The sequence below is a fragment of the Dermacentor variabilis genome, chromosome 1 (assembly GCF_050947875.1).
Source record: "Dermacentor variabilis isolate Ectoservices chromosome 1, ASM5094787v1, whole genome shotgun sequence".
Lineage (NCBI taxonomy): Eukaryota > Metazoa > Arthropoda > Arachnida > Ixodida > Ixodidae > Dermacentor > Dermacentor variabilis.
In genome coordinates, this window is record NC_134568.1 from 132,908,937 (window position 1) to 132,920,754 (window position 11,818).

The 11,818-nt window shown below is 49.0% G+C and overlaps 1 protein-coding gene across 1 annotated transcript in view; it reads right to left on the reverse strand.

Moving 5' to 3' along the window:
• The window catches only part of LOC142585395 (nose resistant to fluoxetine protein 6-like), an 87,625-nt gene extending 77,191 nt beyond the window's left edge, over positions 1–10,434 (reverse strand). Inside the window, exon 1 of the mRNA XM_075696169.1 lies at positions 10,095–10,434. Coding sequence (XP_075552284.1) covers positions 10,095–10,434 — 340 coding nt within the window. The remainder of the gene's footprint in view (positions 1–10,094) is intronic.
• Between the last annotated feature and the right edge of the window lie 1,384 nt (positions 10,435–11,818).

Below are 11,818 nucleotides of genomic sequence, written 5' to 3' on the forward strand. Positions count from 1 at the left end.
GATGACATATCTTACCGCATGCTATGTCACCTTGGTGAACGGGCACGAAGTGCACTCCTTCATATCTATAACGAGTCCTGGCAAGAGGGCAAAGTTCCTCAAGATTGGAAGCTCAGCCGCCTGGTACCGCTTCTTAAGCCTGGCAAGTCTCCCTTAGAGATTACTTCATACCGACCGATTGCGCTGGCAAGTTGCGTTGGGAAGGTAATGGAGCGAATGATCCTCGCCAGACTTGAGTGGTATCTTGAACATTACGAAATCTACCCGGACGCCATGGCTGGTTTTCGACGTCACCGATGTTCTATCGACAACGTTATCGATCTGATAACCTATGTTCAACACCAAAAGGCGTGTAAGAGGTTATCTGTCGCAATGTTCTTAGATATAAAGGGAGCCTACGACAACGTTCTTCATGACGCCATACTTGAAGCATTGGAATCGGTGGGCCTAGGCGGTCCATTATATCGTTGGACTCGCAGTTATTTACATAGGTGGTCTCTATTTCTTAACACTGAAGCTGGCCCAACCTCGGAATATTATACGCACCATGGAGTTCCACAAGGTGGTGTCTTGAGTCCAACGCTTTTCAACCTTGTACTCATTGGTCTCGTGGAACGACTTCCGAACACAGTTAAAATTTCAATGTATGCCGATGACATCTGCGTGTGGGCATCTGGTGTGACACGGCCGCAAGTACGCGCCAGGCTTCAAAAAGCTGCCACGTCAACATCGGCCTACTTAAATGAACAAGGCCTCAAGATCTCGCCAGAAAAATGCGCATTGGTCGCGTTTAGCCGGAAGCCAATGAGATTATACGATGTCTCTATCGACGGTCAAAACATTCCTTATGTCAGGACGCACCGATTCTTAGGAGTAATCATTGATCGCGACCTCTGCTGGAGTCCTCATGTGGCCTACCTAAAGAAGCGCCTGACGGATATCTCTAACGTGTTTAAGTTTCTTGGAGGAAATGTCTGGGGTACTTCAGTACATGCAATGATGCAACTGTACAGGACGCTCTTTCTTGGGTATTTGCGATACAGCTTGCCTTTGCTGACCAACACCTGCAGAAGTAATATCCGTACACTCGAAAGCGTCCAGGCCCAGGCGCTAAGAGTGTGTCTTGGATTGCCGCGGTGTTCATCAACGGCTGAAACCATTGCGATTGCACACGATTTCCCAGCCAAGACCCATATAGTCATGGAAGCACTCAGAACACACGTAAGACACCTTGCTCGAGCCCCTGCCCATCATCTAGCCTCACTGCCAGAGGATCGACCACGCGCTTCCTTTTGTGAAACTGTCCTGCCCTATCGTGCATACCTTCCATCAGGTTATACAGCTCCAGCGAAAGTTCCGTTTCCACCATGGTGCTTGGCTCAAGCAAAGGTTCGACTTATCGTACCAGGCATACGAACAAAAGCCCAACTCTCGTCTCCAGCACTCAAGCAGCTTTCACTGCTCTTGCTGTACGAGACGTACAACGATCATCATCATCTGTATACTGACGCTTCAACCACGGTGAATGGGTCTGCAGGATCGGTGATCTTTCCTGCAAAACCTTCCACCATAAAGATTCGACTCTCTCACCAGACTACATCGACTGCCGCGGAGCTTGCTGCTATTCGTTGTGCACTTCGGGTAATTTCTGAAGAACTACCCAAGAAATGGAGCGTGTTCACTGACTCCAAGGCTGCACTTCATTGTTTGGTTTCTGCCTTACGCCGAGGACCCCACGAACAACTAGTTCTAGAAATCAGACTGCTGCTTCACCACCTCGTCGAGCAAGGACACGACATCACGTTGCAGTGGATTCCAAGCCACTGTGGCATAATGGGCAATGAACTTGCCGACGCAGCAGCACAATCTGCACATGAGGAGGGCTTGCAAGACTCCATTCCATTCTCAAGAACAGACGCTGTGACGAAAATTCGTGTGCTTGCAAATGAATCCATCAAAACTTTATGGAACACACCAAGCTTACAGCATACACGTCTACACCGACTGGACCCTTCCCTTCGACTTCGACCCCCATCTGGACTCTCTCGACTAGAAACAGCAGTACTTTGCCGACTGTGGCTTGGTGTCGCCTACACAAGATCCTTCGCCTTCCGAGTCGGTATGGACGACAGCGCGGCTTGCAGACACTGCGGCGGCGAGGAGACCATCGAACACGTGCTCTGCCACTGTCCTCAATACAGCGCGCACCGGCTGTCACTAGCGACCACGTTGGCACGCCTTGACGACAGGCCACTTTCAGAACAGTCAGTTTTGGAATGCCGACGTGAACTGTCGTCGCAGCAAAAGTCGGTCAAGGCTTTGTTGACTTTTCTACGTGACAGTGGCCTATTAGAAAGACTATAAGGACCCCATTTCATCCCTTTTCATATTTTTTTCTCACGCTTTTATTTTTGTCACGCTCTTCTTTCCCTCTTTACTTCCCCTTTCCCTTCCCCTAGTGCAGGGTAGCAAACCGGAGGTTTTAAGTCTAGTTAACCTCCCTGCCTTTCTCTCATTTGCATCTCTCTCTCTCTCTCTCTATGTAGAATCCAACAATCGTCATGTCGTAGGCTCGCGTCGAACGGATGGCGTAGAAATCATGCCATCGCCATCGTACGATCGTCTACAACGTGGTTATCGTCGTGCTGCTGTCGTCACACACACGTGTACGCTCGCGACTTACGCACAACTACTCAATTTGCAGGAACACGTTGGTCCACGTCGTATTGCTTTGCGGGAGCTCAAAACAATACTGGTTAGCCAGGTACCTGCAAAATGCTTCGCCTGACATAGATTCCCACAATGTGTGGGATGTGCACAATTATTTCCTTATTTATGGGGAGGAGTTGTAAAGCTGTTTTGGATTGCACGCGAAGTGTTTCTCTGCAAATTATGTATATCTTGATTTTTATTTTTCATACATAAAACCAATTTGCAGATAAACTACTGGGTTGACTTGAATGTTCGATTCAGTTTGGGATTTAGTTTGAACGTGCGATTGAGCTTTTGAAGGATCTGCTTCCCACGAATTGCAACAGCGCGTGTCGAAATGGCTAACAAGATTTTTTTTCGAAATCGTTCTTTTCATAACACGCTCACAAAATGAAACGCAAAGGTCACAGCTGCTCGCGAGCCGGCATGGTCGTTCAGAACGTGATGGACTATAATTCGAATGCACTGGTAAGGTAGGCGTAGGTCCGATCCATGGCGAGCTAGTCGTTATGTATATTTTCGCCATGACTCTGCTGCATTCACCAAGTGGTTCCACGCGGTAATCTACGTTACCACGTGCGTCAAAGATGAAATTTGAAATAATGAAGGTCACAGTGAACCGCCTATAGAGCTGGAGCAGCCAAACGCCACTTCACCGTTCTTACTCCGGAGAATGTATTTTCTATATCCTTTTCAACATCACCTCATCTCTGTCTATATAGCAGCAAGCTTAGCAGTACCGTCATGTTTCGTTTTTAACAGGCATTTTCTGCATACCAGACATTCATATGAAAATGACACTTTAGACTCGTTCTTCTCTCTGTTTGTATCACCCTTTCCAGCGGTACTCGAAAGAGCTGTTTCTCGAAGCTTCTTTAAACATGTATATTGTACGGATGCTGAAACAAATAAACGCTTCTCGCACAGGATGTAATAGAAAGGTTTTGAAGCGTAAGAGCGAGTGCACAAAAAGTAAGAGAAGCGATAACAGATAGGACAGCGTTTCACTCACAAGTCATTTTTTTTAATTGAACACAGACGATATAAGCGGTCACAAAATTTCTTGCACGCGTGCAACACAAGGTAGAAAAACTGGTTACATCATCAAAAAGACCCATGACAGCGTGTTGCTTATAAAACTATCTAAAACTCAGGCAATTAATTATCGAGGTAGGCGAACTCTTGTAAAGTACATGTGGCTTGACGCTTCGCCCTTATTTTCGATACGGTATGATTCAGCTAGCTCCCGAGTGATTTCACCTAGATGTCTGACAATAATTTCTGTTTCTAGCACCAGCAGGTGCTGCAATGGTCAGCAATATGTGAAGTTTCTGATGGCCTTTCACAATACGTGATGTTCCCTATCCGTAATGTACAGAGATGTTTCCTAAGAAACAGGGATTGTTTCCAGGCATCGAGATCAACGTAAGCTAGCTGAATCATACCACATAAAAAAGGAGGGGCAAAACGTGCATCAGCCACAGTCCCTTTACACGATAAAGAGTTCGCCTACATCGATAGTTAACTTTCGCTGGAGTTTATGATATTTTTGTCAGTAACATGCTGTCACGGGTGATTCATAGCTGTAACCAGTTTTTCTACGCTCTTATGCACGCGCAAAAAAAAAAAAAGATGTGTAGCTACTTTAATATTTGTGTGCATCGCAATGCCAAGTCAGTCGTTAAAAGTTTTCATTTTTATATTGCCGCATGAATTCAGCTTAAACACGCGCATTACATAAAGCGATACATATGCGCACAGCTCCAGTTAGCGTCATTTACAGAAACGAAGGCACAACTGGTCCGACTTGACGAGAGGGTTTTCTCGAGATGTTTCTTTTCTTTCCATTTTCTTGTCACCATATTTAGATATGCACATAAAGCAACGATTTCTTACGGCAATGTGGTAATAGTGCCTAGAACTCTGAATGTGACAGGTGAACGTTCCCCACCTCCAGCCTTATTCGGACAGAGCGTGTGGAACGAGCCGATGCCCTGCAAGGAAAATTACCGCGGAGCGTGCATGCAGGTCCCGCAGCAATTCGGATAGTCCGCAACGTCAGCAGGCAGTCGGTCCGGAGACTGTGCAGCCGAGCGCAATTTGATTCGCTCTGGGCTGCGGACAAATCTTTCCGCCTCTTCCTCCTACGTGCACTGAAGATCTCGAGCCGTCCGTTGCTTGTTACATGCATACAGAGGCGCACAGGCCGCCCTACACACTCAGTGCATTGGCGGTGGCGGCGGCGGGCAGCCGTCATTCCTCCGCGTTTCCTCGAAAGCACACCGCGGGCTTCGCTTTCTGGCGTTTGTCAAGTTAATTTTAGCGTGGAGGAAGTCATGCAGCTCAGAGACCATCTTGGCGCCGGCTTACACCGGATGCAGATTACGGAAGTTATGCGGGCTCCCGTAAAGCGCGGAAGTCTAGACGGGCTCGCAAGAGAAAATAAAGCCCGACAGGTTAACGAAAAAGAAAAAAACTGGCAGGACAAGAAGTGACTGGTTTAGAAGGTTATGAGGAAGCCAGCGCAAACGGCAACTAAACTGAGATAATGATATTTGCGCGTTTCTTCCGGTTCTGGCTTTGCTTACGTAAGCTTGCGTGTTTACCGCCCTTCTTTGACGGTCAAGAGGAACCTGCGCACTGAAGGAGCCCGTTTACGCAACACACGGTGTCCTGGAACAGAACTGGGTCTGAGGCTCGCGCTGGGGTATGAGGATATCGCGCTCATCCGAAGGAAAAGCGTAGGAAGGACAATTGACCAGAGACCGGGTGAAAGAGAACAGCGTTTCCCTGTCGCGCGCCTATACGAAGGGCGGTGGGAGCTCGCACTCCTGCCCCCGAGGAAAGTTCTTTCCCTGTTACGTGAGCGAGTGCTGTCCACCTTGAACGACGAGGACGGCAAGTGCGCGAGTATCAGCCAATGCTAGTAGGGCTACGTTTGTCATATTCCCATGCTCAGCTTATCTGCGGAAAATCAGTACATGACGCAGTTATGGGTACAAATTACCGTTACTCATGTTTAAGATGATTAGCTTAAGCTAACGTCTTCGAATGCGAAGCAAACAAGCAACCTAGCTTTGCCGAAGCGATACTGCTGCCATCGCATACGATGCGACACTTTAGCGTTGGCGATATAAAAACCTGCCCACTGACCACAGTGGGTATAAATGAAATTAGTGAGCGAAATGCGCTCATATAGAAAACAAATTTAGGTAGCGATTCGAAGCTGTTGAAATATTACTGGTTTGCTTTGGGTACGCAAATTATTGACTCCATCGCAAATAATGTAGGTTGTCAGGAGAGCGTTGTCAGCAAGTGGTGTGTCTTGGTCAGCCGGCAGCCATAAGTCGCACTTGTTAATGGAGTGAATTGTCAAAATTACCGCATCTTCAACTCGCAGTTTCGCTGAAATATATGCTAGCCTACCAGTGCCTCGCGTTGATCGAAAAGAATGATGAAGTGACAAAGGTATTATGTCGTTGCATTTGCAGGTCAGAGTTCTGCAAGCGCCAACCGACGCCTCCACTGAAAGGAAACTACAGGAATGAGTTACATCCGCGCGGCGCGGGTGTTTCCGGGAGTCTGGCGCGCGTGCGGGACCAATGGCTCGCAGGAGCCGCATGCCGCCCACCGTCCTTCAGACGCCGCGCTCGGGTAATCCGTTGTCGAAGAGGGTCACGGCCCTCAAAGGTTGGCGGGGCCGTCATGCGTAGCGGCGCGAGAGGCTCGACGCAGCGGGAAAGCCCGTTGCCGTCGCACGCTGTCTGCCTTGGGCCACTCGCCGCGCCCGACGCATTACGCACCATCTTCTCTGGCTCTTTGTCGGTGTAGGTATTCCGCTATCATTTAATTTTTTCTTTCTCGTTTTCGTTCATTTAGTTCAAGCTTTACAGCCGCAAAGAACGATCATGTTGAGCAAATGAACGCGCTCAGTCGCACAGAAAAGCTGCGTATAAACTGCACGCCGGTTCCGTCAGTTTGTAAGCGGCGCGGGCCTGTCGGGCCGTTTTCCGTCTCGCCAAAACGGAAAGACTCGATTCGCTATCGTGATGCCGATAAAGTATATAGCTCTGCGTCCCGGGTTATTTTCGAACTTCCTCCATGGCCATGTGCTCCTTGGGCCGGAGATAGAGCGCGCAGAAACGCGCGCTACGCAGCGAGCTCGATTGCGGAGGCGCTAAGGACTCGTGCACACTGCCCCGGTGGCTACATCGCAGGCACGTGCACTGTTGTGACACTCAGTGATTCTGCTCTCGCTCTGTGGTCTCGTTAAGTTTGGCGGCTTTAACGAGGGGCCCGCAGTCATGATCACGCATTGTGCTCTGAACTGCAGAGGATGTAAGCAGTGCCGCACCGTGGTCCCACGTGGAGTGTCAGTGCACCTCCTGTAGAACCTACGGTGGGAGCTCTTTAGACATGCCAGGGTGTCATCAAAAGTAGCGGCATGTTAATCGGCGTATTTATTTTAGCAGCCTCATTTCATTTTTATTTCTTCCCTGATGCTGTAGGCAAAGTTTTCCCAGAAATAAAGAGGCCAGCTAAAGAAAATAATGTACCGAAACCATCGATCGTGATTGTCAATGTACCCGAACAGCCTGAACGAACAAACGAACGAACTAGCGAGTGAGTGAGCGAGCGAGCGAGCGAACGTGTTTTCCTTGCCGAGTCCGACCACCGAACAACCACGAACCAAACACAAAAACGGCCGAAAGAGTCAAAGAAAGCGATGCCCTTTAAAACAAAATTGCGCGGTTCAACCAGTACAGAGGCATTCATTGATGTGGTTCTCCAAGGTTTCCTGTGAAACTGTAGATATTTCTAAACTTTCAGTAAACATCTTCATTATTCCGCAGATATAGGCTTTCTTCACGCCCCCCCTCCCCCTTCCCTCAAGCAATTAGACATTCTACATTTATAGTGCCGCCAGAAATGCTACCAGATGGCTCCACCCTGTGCGAGAAATTTACATGCTCGGACTGTGCTCCAAAACTGCACAATATTCATAACTAAACATGGCACATAACATTTTTCTGGTAACTAAGAACACGCAAGTGCTTCATACAATTTTGTAAATTGTAGCAAGTATAGGTCAGTCATTTCAGATTGGCCAAGCTAATCCATGCAGCTATACCTTAGGTATAGTCATTCCCTTGTGATGGACGACATCATCCTATCATTGCCTAAGTGGCGAGAAAATTTACAAATGCTAACAAGCAGTCCGGTTTAGGGCTATTTTCGTTCGTTTCAATTGTTGTGCTGAGCTTATACACAAACAAAATGCCTAGTATACATGTCGTGAGAGGCCCTTGACAACAGCCAAAGGTGCGTACGTATTACCAACAAGTGGAAAATGTCGAAGCTTGCCCTTGAAAAATTGCTATAGAAGCAGGCAATCTCATGACTGCAAGTAAGTGTGACATAACAAACTGTTACGCCATCATATAATTATCGCTGGATGTCGCGCCTGATTTGACTATCCATGAAGCGCGTTTCATTGTGGCTGCGGTACGTTTTGTTCGCCTGTAGTTCAATGGAGGAATTAATGATGCACTACGCACTGAGCACCGAGCGTCCGCTGAATAATGCGCAACAGATGAGGCAATTTGGATACACTGACCTCTTTCGCGCGCCCAAGATCGCAGGATAATGGGTCCTTGAATCGCGTGTGCACTGTTCTCCCCACGGCTCTTGTTAGCCGCTCCGCTGCGGCGATATCGTCTATTTCTCTTTGTTTCTTTCCTTCCTTCTTTCTTTCTTTCTTTTTTGTTCACCGCTCCACTTTATGCTAGCGTTCGAAAGAGATGGGCATTGAGGAAAGATACCCCATACGTGCCAGCGAAATACCGGCATTGACCGCTGGCAGAGGCGGTAGCACGCACCACCGGTTTGGGAACGGGAAGCCATGGTGGCATTCCCCGTGCTGGAGCCGTCGAAGAAGCGTTGTATAACAGGTGGCACATATTCATTCGGACGCAGAAGGGAGACGCAAAGCTTGGTGCTATGAGGAAGGATGTGAATGAGCGACCAACATAACGGGATGAACATGGGCGCGATTCCGTTTTCTTTTCACGAAACCAGGCGCTCCGGGACGCATTCGACTCTATTTCGCGTTCCCCATAGCGTAGAGCTATGGACCTCTTATTGTGTTGCAACCATTTCTCCATATTAATACTTTGGAGTATCGGGGTGAAACAGCTAAATCAACTATACTTCAGCTTGAAATTGACAAAAAAGACAAGAAGAAGAAGAAATCCTCGTATACTATAGTCGATATGCGTGGCGTCGGATGAATGAAGGAGTGGTGGTAGTTCGCCTGCTGCTGCGATATTCTGTCAAGAGAGTGACTATGGTCAAACATTGCGTAAACAGTAGCAGCGTGATGGCGAAGTGCGTAGGGGTAGGCGGCGGGAATTGGTAACTTTCGTGTCTCCGCTACTTCCGACTGCTGCAAAATCAGTCTTATGATTGGCTTGCGGGAAAACGATGGCAGCTTATTGACTAAAACACAATTTTCTGTGTTTTATCAACCGCATCAAACTCAACAGTTCTGCTCTCCGCTCTAGATCTGCTGGGCAATTACACAGTGACAGTACTCACAATGTTACGGATGTCAATTAAGTTAAATTCTTGACCTTTAAGGGCCAAAACCACGATATGATCATGAGGCACGCCGCAGTGGAGAAGTCCGTCTTAATTTTCACCAGCTGTGGTTCTTTAACGTGCACGCAATGCACGGCACCACGAGCGTTTTCGCATTTCTTCCCCATCGAAATGCGGCCAACACGATGGGATTCGATCCCATGACCTCATGCTTAGCAGCGCAATGCCATAGCCACTATGCCAATACGGCGGGTAATGTTATGCGGATTAGTCTTTAAAACAGAACGCCCACACATGCTGAACCTGCCATGCTGTTTATTACGACCGCACCGCCTCGGTCCGCTAACCGAGAAATTTTGCTCAGTCACCAGTAAACTTTATCTCATATAGTTTCGAGGAAACCCTTAAATTATTCATTGGGTTTCTCTTTGGGACACCAGTACAGAAGTTTACCGTATAGCCGTCACTTTCTCTTACACTACCGAAGCATCTTATACAACAGATTGAGAAGGCAAAGAAAGAAAATAAACCATATGCAACATCAAAGTAAAGCGATTATGCGGAAGCCTGAGTCGGTCAGCAGTCAACAACGTACACTGCTGCTGTCGCAAGGCAGCTGCGGTGTGCGTGGTGTGGCGCGAACATTTCTCATATCGCTGCTATGAGGAGGTTCTGGACAGCCACGACAGACGGCCTACACGGCACAAGACAGACATTAGGTTTATAGAAGAGATAAAAGAAACGAAAACGCTGTCAAAAACGGAGTAGCACACGGCACTTACGCCTGAGAGCCCAGGGCTCGAACTTGCGCATTCCCAGAAGCAGCCGGAAGAGGGCAGCTGAGCAGTCACCGGTCACGTTAGAGCCGCTGCCCAGCGCCGTCATGCGTGGGAGTGAGTCATGGATGAGACGGTCCATGAGGGACCTGAGGCGACCCTCCACGTCCAGGTCGTCGGACACTGTGGTGGCGCCGGCGGACGGGGGCGGTTCGCCGCCAGCCGTCGTATCGCCGACGAGGTCTTCGGCCACGGCGCTTGACACCTGTGGTTGCATTGTGGCCGCCCCCGCGGCGGCGAGATAGATGCAGGCCGCGGCGACCGCGAGCGTCGTGCGGGTCCACATTGCGGGTGCCTCAGCTAGTAGCAGCAACTGCGTGCGCTCGCGATGCTATGGAGGGACACGCGTTGTTGTTCTCTGAGGGGGCCTCCGAAAAGAACTGGAACTCTTTTCGCCTGAATGGAGAGCAGAGGTTCCTTCCTTCGTCCCTTTCGCCTTCTCTCGCTCCTCGCTGTGTCGTGGCTCTCTTCTCCACCCCCACCCCTTATTTTCCACCTTCCGCCAGACCGTCCATCTGTGCTTCCTTCCTCCTAGGAGGCCTTCCCCTCCTTTCAGTTCCTCGAGGAAGTCCGGCGGAACAACGAGTCGCCCGCCGCTCGCCCGCCCGTTTCTTTACAGGAGCAGGAAGATTGGCAGCGTACGAGCACCGTGCACGGGGGCGGCAGCGGCGGCATCAAAAGACGATGCATGTTGTCTTCTTTCATGTGTTTGTGCATGCTTGTGCGTGTGTACATAAGCGCGATGATGAGAATGAATGACGCGAACAGCATACGGCCGGGCCATTTTCTGCGTGACCGCTGGCCTCTCGTCTGCTTGGGGCGCGCGTTTCCGCTTTCAGCGAAAAGGCAACTGTGATTAAAGGTTTGCAACGCGGCTTTCGCTGCGCCATACGGGTACCATTAGAAGTAACTGCAGCCATGGGAACTGTATTGTGCGCTCCCCCGTTTGGCAACACGACGTGATCTTTGGGTCGGCAGCTTCCTGGACGTTTCGTCTCGCTATTGCGTCAGGCGCGTGCCAGAGCACCCGATCATTGACCAGCGACTGAGGGACTCGCTCGAGACAGGGATCAGTGCACTGGCTTCGCCTATTTTCGGAAACGCTTGAGTTCAGACACAGCAGTCAGCGTTTGGCCGATTTATTTTCTGCGGAGCTCATCATAGTGTCTTCGACCCCAGTAATCGGTTGTAAAGGAAAAATATGCGGCCAGCGTCCCCTTTCAATTAACCAAATACAAACAAATTAGGAAGTTGGTAGAATGATCTTATAAATTGCAAAAATGTAGAAGACAGATACTGTTACATGTTTTTACGAACGTGATCAACAATTTATCCGCAGAAAAAGTACATATTTCTTCTTACCCGCCGTGGTTGCTCAGTGGCTATGGTGTTGGGCGGCTGAGCATGCACGAGGTGGCGGGATCGAATCCCGGCCACGGCGGCCGCATTTAGATGGGGGCGAAATGCGAAAACACCCGTGTACTTAGGTTTAGGTGCGCATTAAAGAACCGTAAGTGGTCGAAATTTCCGGAGTCCTCCACTACGGCGTGCCTCATAATCAGAAAGTGGTTTTGGCACGTAAAACCCCATAGTTTAATATTTATTTTTATTTATTTATTTTTTAATTCATTATTGCATGTTCCCTTTTTCTTACAGCGCACAATGAACTC